The 12,814-nt window shown below is 42.5% G+C and overlaps 1 protein-coding gene across 6 annotated transcripts in view; it reads right to left on the minus strand.

Annotated features, from left to right (window-relative positions):
- Positions 1–574: 574 nt before the first annotated feature.
- The window catches only part of ccdc120b (coiled-coil domain containing 120b), a 28,568-nt gene continuing 16,328 nt past the window's right edge, over positions 575–12,814 (minus strand). For 4 of the 6 annotated variants that reach the window (XM_071370482.1, XM_071370466.1, XM_071370475.1 and 1 more), the window contains 10 exons: positions 12,173–12,337; positions 11,983–12,088; positions 10,786–10,904; positions 8,528–8,632; positions 8,305–8,425; positions 7,907–7,966; positions 6,107–6,257; positions 4,363–4,464; positions 2,971–3,987; positions 575–2,851 (listed from right to left, as the gene is read on the minus strand). In XM_071370482.1, the coding sequence (XP_071226583.1) occupies positions 2,755–2,851; positions 2,971–3,987; positions 4,363–4,464; positions 6,107–6,257; positions 7,907–7,966; positions 8,305–8,425; positions 8,528–8,632; positions 10,786–10,904; positions 11,983–12,031 (1,821 nt within the window). In that variant the 5' untranslated portion in view covers positions 12,032–12,088; positions 12,173–12,337 and the 3' untranslated portion in view covers positions 575–2,754. Of the gene's footprint in view, positions 2,852–2,970; positions 3,988–4,362; positions 4,465–6,106; positions 6,258–7,906; positions 7,967–8,304; positions 8,426–8,527; positions 8,633–9,301; positions 10,753–10,785; positions 10,905–11,982; positions 12,089–12,172; positions 12,338–12,814 lie in introns of those variants that run through there. The other 2 variants (XM_071370493.1, XM_071370502.1) reach the window with 2 other exon arrangements.

Below are 12,814 nucleotides of genomic sequence, written 5' to 3' on the forward strand. Positions count from 1 at the left end.
ACCCATTTAACATCCCATCCGAAAGATGGCACCCTACACAGGGCAGTGTCCCCAATTACTGCCCTGGGGCATTGGGATATTTTTTAGACCAGAGGAAAGAGTGCCTCCTACTGGCCCTCCAACACCACTTCCAGCAGCATCTGGTCTCCCATCCAGGGACTGACCAGGACCAACCCTGCTTAGCTTCAGAAGCAAGCCAGCAGTGGTATGCAGGGTGGTATGCTGCTGAATGCCCATCACTAGCTGGCTCCGTGTGCATGCCTGCCCATAAGCACAGCACACGTTCTGAAAATGACATGAGCTTTGCCAGTGTTTGACTGGACAGTACATGCTGTGTGGCTGGCAGCACCATGAGCTACACTAGCAAGCTATTTAAACATGTTTTAAATATGTCAAATTGTGCCAAATTCTTGAAACAAAGCCAAAGTCATTAGAATTAGGCTAATAAGGATGAACCGATGAAATGACCTATGACCTATGATATACATACTTTATTTGAGGCAAATCCCTCACAGTAATTACTGTAAATACATGAAAATCAATATAGTTTTTTTTAAATGATTCCAGTCCAAGATTTTGCATTTACCATGATGATACTTTATTTAAAAAAGATCAATGAATGTACCCCATCCTCCTCAAACATAAACTGTACAGTATTTCTCACCCCTTTGAAATATGGACATACTGTAATAGGATGAAAAAATATCAGGAGAAAAACAGATAGGGATTTCAGTCAATATATCACAAACAATTCCAGTCAATCAACATAGCTCATTCTCCGAAAAGCTACAACTAATACACTTGTAAATGTTAGTTAACACCACACTTCTCTGTCTGGTGCTGAATGGGTTTTATGACAGTTTTATGATGTATTTCACAAATAGATACAAAATGTTATAAGTTCATAAATATACAATATATATTCTGGATAAATTTCCTTCGAGCTAAATGTATATTCATTTATGTTTTACAGACATAAGTACATCACCTGAAAAATACATTTACGACCCCCAATGCACAGCAGTTTGGTCATCAGTTTCAGGTTTAGACTAGCTTGAAGAAATTCACACACTAACTATTGAATGTGAAAACACCAACATTTAAAACCAATATAACATTCCATTAAAGGTACTTGAGATAAAAGGAATAGCTTTACCTGTAAAACATGTCAATAGATGAAGCCATGACATTAATCAGTTAAAATGAATAAGCATTATTAGCTACTCATACATTTCTTTCCAGAGGTATTCATTTCCTACCATTCAGGTTGTTAGTGATGCCCTTTTATAACGGTATAATCATGAACCTAAGATACACAAGAACAAACAAGCACATGTCATGGGAAGCTTATAAAAGGGCCGTTCTTGAATTGCGGTGATATATGGGAATGGCATTGATTACTTTAAATCATTTTTACCATTATAACATTGTGCCACCAATAGGAGTAGCGTACAACATGATACAACGGAAACGTAATCTCATACTACCACATTTATGAGTTCTGACATAAGGCCTGCTCATGCCAACAGTCCCATCCCCTAGCCCTGTTCTAGTTAGACCCCTTTTCATTTCTCGACATTAAGTTGACATCTAGCTTATTATCATGATACATACAGATGCAAATATAGGGTTTATTGTTGATAATGTTGTTACAATCTTACAAATACAAAATATTATACACTACATCACTTTAATCGTGAATGTCCAAATGGGCCACAAAACTTCCACCTTGACGTAGACTTGAACATGAACTTCAACCTGGTAACACTTTTCTTATTTGCTCAAACTTCATACGCTGTCAACCATTTTCTGGTTTTAGTGTGTCTCTCTTGGGGACAATTTCTCCATCCCACTGCTGCAATTGGTTAAGGCTTTTGACGTTCATAAAGTGCTCTGAAGGAAAACGTGCTACGCAACTGAATGAATAGAAATTAATAGAAAGTTCATTAAATGACTGTCATAGACCTCTAAAGTCCTCCGGTTTTTATCTGAACTTGACTATTATGCCCTTTCAGCAGTTGGACTCTTAGGAAATGCAGAAAAAAAGAGCTCGCATGAAACAACAATTTGGCAACAACAGGAATTTCTTTCATTTGTTGATTGAAGACCAAGCTTTGAAAGGATTTGTGTTCACTTGAAAAACATGAGAAATATCAAGCACGGTTGAAATGTGTATGTTTGATGGACAGATGAAGAGATAAGACATATATATTCATGTTTACAAACAGGTTAATTTACACGTTCACTGATGTGTTTAAATACTTTTTAGTTGATATGAGTTCATTATATATTTTTGTAAATCACAAGACACTAAATTACCTCTTTTATATAACTATTCTTTATATCTCAGAAGATACAAAATAGTAATTTAGAATACATATACTTTATTCTGTGAAAAATTATATATTGGGAGATTTGTTAGGTTAAACAAGGAGGATGTTTGTTACATGTGGCTTGGGTCTGACCAACGATAGAATACAATACAGTATACAGTAGCTACAGAATAACAATATATTCTGTGACTCCTGGGACAGCTCCAGTGCAAATCCATTTCTCACTTTGCGATCTAGGGGTCAAAAGTTGGTGGGCTCATCTTCAACAGAGGGCATTCAGAACAGCTTTACAGTCTTTTTCTGCTGTGGTTGTAATGTTTTTTTTTAGCTTGTGAGGTCACCTTATATCAGCTCCTTTTACAGTGTTCGGGTCTGTCTGTCTGTCTGTGCACATGTGTGTTTGAATATATATTCAGCTACATCAGACCAAAGTGCCAGGGTCAGCACTGGGCTCCTTTGGAGTCATGTCTTGCATCTGAGGATGAATGGGCTCTTGATAGAGTGAGAACTCCATTGACCTGCCATAGAGAGGGCACAAATCATTACAGTACTCAGCAAACAAACATGATCAAAAGTACTCTAATGTGCACCTGAGTGAATGTTACCAACAATCATTCCTAAGTAGAGAAATACTCACCTTCCATGCAGTGGGTGGCCATGGAAGCTGGCTGACTGAGACATCTGGGACCTATGGAGTGGATCACCTTGTATAGACTGAGCCTGGTGCACCAAAGGGTGGGGGTGTGAGAGACGGGAGACCCCTGCATCATGCCCCTTTGATGTAGTGGTAGGGTAGCCGAGGGCGTTCCTCAGATACCAGTCTCTGAGACCCTCCAGCGCCAAGGCTTTATGCAGACTCCTCGTCGAGTCCTCAGGGGTGGGGAGAGAGAACTGGGGAGGCCTGCGATTGAATGATGGGCCGGACAGCTCAGTCTGGAAGGGGTGCAGGTTGGGAATGGAGGAGGTAGTGGAGCTTGGGGCAGGGTGGGGAGACTCATAGGCAGAGAGCAGGATGGCGTCCTGCTGCAGGGGGATGAAGGGTCCGCAGGACTTGGTCCGGGTGACTTTGACTCTGCGATGCTCTGCCTGGGAGCTATGGATCACTCTGGGACTGTAGGAAGGGGCAGCGCTGGGAAGATGCACCTGGGAGTGGGAGAAGCCATTGGCGTGAGGAGGCACTGCAGCAGTGGACGATCGAGGAGAGGAAATGTCCTGCCAGATTCTACCTGTTGACTGGTACAGCTGGTGTTGCACTTGCATCCTCTGTTGCTTTCCCCAGATGTAATCCATTAGGAGCTCGTTGTAACCCCCCCCTTCTGCTGCTTCTACTCTCCCACCCATGGACAGCCGCAGGTTGGCCTGCTCCTGTCTCTCAGGACTGCCCAGGTGGATGTGCCTCAGCTTGCCGTCAGTGAGGGCCTCAGAGCTTTTGTAAGGCCCTCCTCTGGGGGGCATCCCATTCCTGGTGGCTGGGTCCTCGGGGAGACTGGAGCGGTCAAGCAGGGCCTCAGAACTGTTGCTCCGCCGGGCACGGGAGCTGTAAGGGCAGCCTCTGCGCTCCGAGGAGGAGCCTTCCTGGGCCAGGGGCTCCATATGTGGTACATCCAGGCTGCCAGACCACTGCTTTAGTGAAATCCCACCAGAGTCATCTGATCTGATGGAGCGATAGAGAGCAATGAGCATTTGATGGGCTTATTGTGATAGTGTGTTTACATTATGACAATAACCTATCTTTACATTTAGATTTTCAAATGATTGAATTTGTCATATCAAACCTATGAATACAAAAATAAATTTAAAAAAAGAGCATGATATAAGTCAATATAACACTAAGCACCTGACTTCTCACAAAATAAAATCATCTTGGGAGCCTTGACTGGAATCTTGAGAGCCATCGTGGCATGTTCTGTAGCCTAATTACCTGCTGCACTCATTGGTCATTCGGTAAGCCTCTCTGTCATCATAGTGGGTGGGTAGCAGTGGATGTGCTGCATTAAGCAGAAGCACTGGACCAGAGGAGGAATATTACCTGACATGAACACTGATTGGGGCGGTTCGGGCGAGGGGGGGGGAAGCAGGAACACTTCTGCCTTCAACATTAGATGCACTCCTTGGTAGAGAATGACTAGGGCTAGGGAAAAACATCAGAACATAGCATTAGACACAAAAAGAAGGAGTGCTTTACACATATATACAGTCTTGGCCAAAAGTTTTGAGAATGACACAAATATTAAATTTCACAAAGTCTGCTGCCTCAGTGTCTTTAGATATTTTTGTCAGATGTTACTATGTAATACTGAAGTATAATTACAAGCATTTCATAAGTGTCAAAGGCAGGAAGGAAGTTGATGCAAAGAGTCAATATTTGCAGTGTTGACCCTTCTTTTTCAAGACCTCTGCAATTCGCCCTGGCATGCTGTCAATAAACTTCTGGGCCACATCCTGACTGATGGCAGCCCATTCTTGCATAATCAATGCTTGGAGTTTGTCAGAATTTGTGGGTTTTTGTCTGTCCACCCGCCTCTTGAGGATTGACCACAAATTCTCAATGGGTTCTTAAGGTCTGGGGAGTTTCCTGGCCATGGACCCAAAATATCGATGTTTTGTTCCCCGAGCCACTTAGTTATCACTTTTGCCTTATGGCAAGGTGCTCCATCATGCTGGAAAAGGCATCGTTCGTCACCAAACTGTTCCTGGATGGTTGGGAGAAGTTGCTCTCGGAGGATGTGTTGGTACCATTCTTTATTCATGGCTGTGTTCTTAGGCAAAATTGTGAGTGAGCCCACTCCCTTGGCTGACAAGCAACCCCACACATGAATGGTCTCAGGATGCTTTACTGTTGGCATGACACAGGACTGATGGTAGCGCTCACCTTGTCTTCTCCGGACAAGCTTTTTCCAGATGCCCCAAACAATCAGAAAGGGGATTCATCAGAGAAAATTACTTTACCCCAGTTCTCAGCAGTCCAATCCCTGTACCTTTTGCAGAATATCAGTCTGTCCCTGATGTTTTCCCTGGAGAGAAGTGGCTTCTTTGCTGCCCTTCTTGACACCAGGCCATCCTCCAAAAGTCTTCGCCTCACTGTGTGTGCAGATGCACTCACACCTGCCTGCTGCCATTCCTGAGCAAGCTCTGTACTGGTGGTGCCCCGATCCCGCAGCTGAATCAACTTTAGGAGATGGTCCTGGCGCTTGCTGGACTTTCTTGGGCACCCTGAAGCCTTCTTCACAACAACTGAACCGCTCTCGAAGTTCTTGATGATCCGATAAATGGTTGATTTAGGTGCAATCTTACTGGCAGCAATATCCTTGCCTGTGAAGCCCTTTTTGTGCAAAGCAATGATGACGGCACGTGTTTCCTTGCAGGTAACCATGGATGACAGGGGAAGAACAATGATTCCAAGCACCACCCTCCTTTTGAAGCTTCCAGTCTGTTATTCGAACTCAATCAACATGACAGAGTGATCTCCAACCTTGTCCTCGTCAACACTCACACCTGTGTTAACGAGAGAATCACTGACATGATGTCAGCTGGTCCTCTTGTGGCAGGGCAGAAATGCAGTGGAAATGTTTTTGGGGAATTCAGTTCATTTGCATGGCAAAGAGGGACTTTGCAATTAATTGCAATTCATCTGATCACTCTTCATAACATTCTGGAGTATATGCAAATTGCCATCATACAAACTGAGGCAGCAGACTTTGTGAAAATTAATATTTGTGTCATTCTCAAAAGTTTTGGCCACGACTGTACACACACACACACAGTGACATTACCTGATAGAGCTGGTCACAGAGTTACGGCGTGTTCTCATTTCATAGTATATCTCCACTGGGGACAGTTTCCTACAGACCTGGTGGTCTGGGCTGCCCAGACGGGGCTGGGACATGGAGCGGTGGTCTTCTGCCACACTGGGAGAGGACTCCTCTGAGGGAGGGAGAATATGGGGTTTGGTCTTAACTAGAGTCACTAACTCACAATTGACACGCAATTACAGTAAACAGGTAATTCTCTTTCATGAACATAATCAGGCAGCAGCCGTGTAATTCAGAATTTAACGAGGAGAAATGTGATTCTTCGCCCCTCTCATTTTCAAGATCTGTCATCCAGTAACTGATTTATAAACTATGAATGTGAAGAGCACCAAATAATACAATCTCTCTTTTTCTGCGGCATCACAGAATAATGTAATGATACTAACTCCGCCTAGACATTTTGAGAATATTTTGCACAACTGATGTACAGTTGAAGTCGGAAGTCTACATACACCACAGCCAAATACATTTTAACTCAGTTTTTCACAATTCCTGACATTTAATCCTAGTAAAAATTCCCTGTTTAAGGTCAGTTAGGATCACCACTTTATTTTAAGAATGTGAAATGTCAGAATAATAGTAGAGAGAATGATTTATTTCAGCTTTTATTTCTTTCATCACATTCCCAGTGGGTCAGAAGTTTACATACACTCAATTAGTATTTGGTAGCATTGCCTTTAAATTGTTTAACTTTGGTCAAACTTTTCGGGTAGCCTTCCACAAGCTTCCCACAATAAGTTGGATAAATGTTGGCCCATTCCTTCTTACAGAGCTGGTGTAACTGAGTCATGTTTGTAGGCCTCCTTGCTTTTCAGTTCTGCCCACACATTTTCTATAGGATTGAGGTCAGGGCTTGTGATGGCCACTCCAATACCTTGACTTTGTTGTCCTTAAGCCCTTTTGCCACAAATTTGGAAGTATTCTTGGTGTCATTGTCCATTTGGAAGTCCCATTTGCGACCAAGCTTTAACTTCCTGACTGATGTCTTGAGATGCTTCAATATATCCACATAATATTCCTCCCTCATGATGCCATCTATTTTGTGAAGAGCACCAGTCCCTCCTGCAGCAAAGCGCTGCCACCCACATGCTTCACGGTGGGGATGGTGTTCTTCGGCTTGCAAGCCTCCCCCTTCTTCCTCTAAACATAACAATGGTCATTATGGCCAAACAGTTCTATTTTTGTTTCATCAGACCAGAGGACATTTCTCCAAAAAGTAAAATTTTTGTCCCCATGTGCAGTTTCAAACCATAGTCTGGCTTTTTTATGGCAGTTTTGGAGCAGTGGCTTCTTCCTTGCTGAACGGCCTTTCAGGTTATGTCGATATAGGACTTGTTTTACTGTGGAAATAGATGCTTTTGTACCTGTTTCCTCCAGCATCTTCACAAGGTCCTTTGCTGTTGTTCTGGGATTGATTTGCACAGAACGCATCTCCTTCCTGAGCGGTATGACGGCTGCGTGGTCTACATGGTGTTTATAGTTGCGTACTATTGTTTGTACAGATGAATGCGGTACCTTCAGGCGTTTGGAAATAAATGTCCAAGTAGATGTCCTAACCGACTTGCCAAAACTATAGTTTGTTAACAAGAAATTTGTGGAGTGGTTGAAAAACGAGTTTTAATGACTCTAACCTAAGTGTATGTAAACTTCCAACTTCAACTGTATTTGTGGAACAGACAAAGATAACTGTTCAATGATTTTACAGACCAGCTTTTACAGATTCAGTTGTTATTATTGCATTTGCAGCTCTGGCTGACTCACCATTGTCATGGGACGTTGAATCTGACATGGAGCTAGTACTCTCCGACATCACTGTGTCCTCTGGAAGATAAACAAACACAACCTGTCATCACAGGCAACAACAACCTCAGTAATACATAATAAATAAAGATGTTTTATTGTCACATATACTGGATAGGTACAGTGAAATGTTGTTTTACACGGTACAACACAGGCAGGAAATGGAGACCAAATACACAGGCCATCACAGCATCGGAAAGGAGAGGAAACTGGCTCATATAAAAGTTCAATTCTATGTGTGGTGAGAGGTTGTTCAGCCTTTTCTCTGTGGATATCATGGTACTGTAACATTGTGCAATATCTTTATGTATAGCTGTTAATACATCTTGGAACTCTTGCTGTATGCAGTACTACCTTACCTGTGTGGCATCCACGGTGAACGGTCCTCCTGCTGTTGGGGACATTCCTGTCTGGCTCCGAGTGTCTGTACAGAGCACCACTGAAGAGTGTTTTCATCTGCCTTCGCTGACCTGTCTCATCCTGCACAAAGCAAAAACTTAGTCAGTGATGTGTTGATAACCAGTATTAACAGACATATAGGTCCTCTGTGACCAGTGTCATAGTCTCTGAATGTTCTCTGACCTCTCCCTTGGTGTTGTTATGTGCCAGGCCAGCCCTGCGCTGTACAACGGGAGCTCTCTCTCCTGTCTCCAGGGGGAAAGCATGTGGGACCATCCCGGTCAGCTCCTGCAGATATTTTCATACTTCTTTTTACCACTATTTTCATACGGCCAATGCCAAGTCAAATTTCATACTGTCTGTAATTAAATATATCAAATAGCAATAGGAACAAACGTAATAAACATTTGTATCATACACAGGCTGGAGACTGTAACAGTGTATATTAAAATTAGCTAGAACTAATGCTACTGTGATAATATGAACATTGGTCAATAATAGTATCATTTGAATGGTAGTGCATCAAACCACCACATCTAATGCACTAAACAGTATATAGAGAGCATTTCCATGCATGAATAATCTTAGTCTGGGGAGAAACTGAGACACATCTGTGTTGAATTCTAAACCAAAATCAGGGGAAATGTGTGAAACAGCTGTGAGTGAAAAGCTGGATTTGGTACCTGGTAAAGTATTTTGGTCTCTGTCTCTGGAGAAATCAGGCTAACATTCATATGCTTTCGCTACATATTCTTGACTGACACTGCTCTGCAAGGGGAAAATGTTAAAGGGTGACTGCACTTCCTGATTTTACCTCGTTTTAGATTTGGTTTATTAAGAAAGGCTCGCGGCCATGACTGAATTAGAACGTGAGTTGGTTTAGTTTTTAACGTTTTTTTTTCATTTAAACTAGGCAAGTCAGTTAATAACAAATTCTTCTTTACAATGAGGGCCTACCCCGGCCAAACCTGGTCCAATTGTGCGCCGCCATATAGGACTCCCAATCATGGCCGGATGTGATGAAGCCTGGATTCAAACCAGAGACTGCAGTGATGCCTCTTGCACTGAGATGCAGTGCCTTAGACCGCTGCGCCACTCGGGAGTCTAGGTGTGTGTTTTGATGTGGGTGTCTCTTGTGTGTGTTCGCAGGTGGGAAGAGTTAGCTAATTTATTTCGGCAATTAGCTTTAGCCGGCTGGTGTGCGACTGTGGCAAAGTTGGTTTGACTTTGGATAGCCTCCGGGGCTAGTTAGGAGCTGTCAATAAATTACACATTGTAAATGAGACAATATTTTGTTGCTCACCTTTTAGTTCTCATTAAATGCTTTCAATATTTGTAAATCCATTTCTACAATTTATCGTTGGTTTGAGATTTTTAAGTCATTGAAATTTTAACATATTGTTCCATGTACATTGTGTAATTTGCAGAAGGTCCCTAACTAGCCCTATAGGGATTTCCAAAGTCAACCCAAATTTACCACAGCATTACAATTGGGTCACATACAGCTGCACTCTGAAATGCTGATTACTTGTGTGCTGCCAGCTGTGGGCACGTGGACATTGTGATGCAATTTCGACCACAAGTCTCACAAAACTCTGTTTTTGACGAGAATGACTTTGACCAAAATTATCCTATTTACACTTTGTCAATTTTGACAGTAGAATAAATGTTTCTGACTCATTTCAATGCCACTTAGGCTGTTTCCTAAACAAGAAGTTGCTTTTTAAGGGCAGTTGCTCTTTAAACTTTGCTTTGTAACAACAAGTTGCCAAAAATTGTTCTTTCATCTGTGCAGCCAAACTCATTGAGCCTGATTTATTATTTCAGGTGGTTGAGGTTTACAGGGGTTGAGAGCTTCTCTGTATTGAGTCAGATACAGAAAACAAACCTAACGTTGGTTCTTGCTTTCCATTAATCTGATAAAGCACACGTCTCGATAGCATGGCTTGGGTGTGTGGAGCCATTCCCTCTAACGTGCTTTGAGCCCTACAATAGTTTAAAGGTAGGAGAGAGGAACTGACCTGAGCCCAAAAATGGTTAAAAGGTAGGGGAGAGGAACTGACCTGAGCCCGAAAATGGTTAAAAGGTAGGGGAGAGGAACTGACCTGAGCCTGAAAATGGTTAAAAGGTAGGGGAGAGGAACTGACCTGAGACCTACAATAGTTAAAAGGTAGGGGAGAGGAACTGACCTGAGCCTGAAAATTGTTAAAAGGTAGGGGAGAGGAACTGACCTGAGCCCGAAAATTGTTAAAAGGTAGGGGAGAGGAACTGACCTGAGCCCGAAAATGGTTAAAAGGTAGGGGAGAGGAACTGACCTGAGCCTGAAAATGGTTAAAAGGTAGGGGAGAGGAACTGACCTGAGACCTACAATAGTTAAAAGGTAGGGGAGAGGAACTGACCTGAGACCTACAATAGTTAAAAGGTAGGAGAGAGGAACTGACCGCCTCCAGCAGACACACTTGTCTCAGCTCTCCCACTCGGCTGCTGAGGATGTCCTCCAGGATTTGCTTTCTCTCCTGTAGTGCGGAGATGCGCTCAGCTTGCAGCTTGCTGTCCTGATCTACACACCAAAAAACACGTCAACATGTTCAGTTAAGACAACAATTATACAATTACTATGTAACAGCAATGGTGTTACTAAGTACCTAATATCAGAAACCCAGAACTAAAATATTGCGTACTTGTGCCAGATGCTCGATTAAGTTCTGGGGGCAGATGTGTTAACAATCAAGCTTCATTTATATAGCTGATTTCAGACATAAATGTAATACAATGCACTTAAACCCCCCCCCCCCGGCAGGTAGCCTAGTGGTTAGAGCGTTGGACTGGTAGCAAGATCAAAATCCCCGAGCTGACAAGGTAAAAATCTGTTGTTCTGCCCCTGAACAAGGCAGTTAACCCACTGTTCCTAGGCTGTCATTGAAAATAAGAATTTGTTATTAACTGACTTGCCTAGTTAAATAAAGGTAAAACATTTTTTTTTTTAAATAACTAGCCCCCCCAGAAACAAAACAACAATGAAAATAAAAAACATAATTATGTTAAGAGGATAGAAAAAACTAAACAATTACAAAAACTGAAATACTAAAAAAGCACCCTAAGGAAAAGCAAAGCTAGAAAAGTGTGTTTTAAGATCCCTTTTAAATATGTCTACAATTTCGGCCCCCCTCAGGTTCTCTGGCAGGCTATTCCAGAGGCAGGGAACATAGTAACTAAAAGCTGCCTCTCCATGCCTCTTGGTCCTAGGCTTTGGGATAGTTAAAAGGCCAGTACCAGAGGACCTGAGGGACCTACTGGGTACATAACTCAAAAGCATGTCTGATAGTTAGAAAACATACTACAACGAAGAGCGGAAGCAAGGCGGTTGCTCCACCCCACTTTCTCTGCAAGTTTTGGGCAGGTCTATGGGCCAAATGTCCCATGCCCTTCCGAAATTCGAAAGATGCAAATACCTGCGAAATCGGGAATTGTCCAAATTATCGGTGACAAAGAAATCTGTACAACGGAACAAAGTTCCTTGTTAGTCGTCACATCCCAGTCTGTTGACAGACACCATGATACCATCCTATCTTACATGCGTCTGTCCACGCGAGATTACTAAATACCCCAACATCTCTTTGTGAAGGTGTAAAACTCACCTGGAGACCCCACACCCATGGATGTGAGGAGACGCCCTTTGACCTCCATGTGGTCTGATTCGTGAGGTCTTGCTTCTCAAACCTCAGCGAATCAAAACCTCACCTACTGAGAGAGTGCAATGTGATTACCTAATAGAAATGGGACAAATAATTTGGCATAGAGAACAGGTTGGCTTAAATATTCAAATACCTTGCAACTTCAAGCATATGTTCTCCAGGTGTCTGGTTAGCCATCTATTTTTGTTAAGCCAGTAAGAAATGTGCGTCTTCCACTAGTCCCCAAAAGTAAAGTGATCCCAGCCACCACCAGTGGGGGGAGCCACTATGCCTCTCTTCAAGTGTCCAATGTTAAATCCTGTAACAGAAAGAGACAGAGCATTTACATTTTAAGTAATGTGACTAAACACAAATAGGCCTACAGTTAACACAGAATGTGACAGACTATCAGACCTAGCCTGTCTATGTCCATTGTATGTGCATTATTGAAAAAGTATGCTTTTTGGAATTTGTATGGCTTCACGTTAACAGGTTCATTCAAGGTTTTCTTAAGGACGGCTGTGCTGCTGTCGTAGGGACGAGGAGGAGCCGATCTGCCTGTCTGACTGCCTGTCTGACTATCTATACTAAACAAAAATATAAATTCAACAATCAACAAAAGATTTTACTGAGTTACAGTTCATATAAGGAAATCAGTAATCGAAATAAATTCATTAGCCCCTAATCTATGGATTTCACATGATTGGGAATACAGATATGCATCAGTTGGTCACAGATACCTTAATACATCAGATAACCAGTCAGTATCTGTTGTGACCACCATTTGCCTCATGCA

This window comes from Salvelinus alpinus, chromosome 2 (assembly GCF_045679555.1).
Source record: "Salvelinus alpinus chromosome 2, SLU_Salpinus.1, whole genome shotgun sequence".
NCBI lineage: Eukaryota > Metazoa > Chordata > Actinopteri > Salmoniformes > Salmonidae > Salvelinus > Salvelinus alpinus.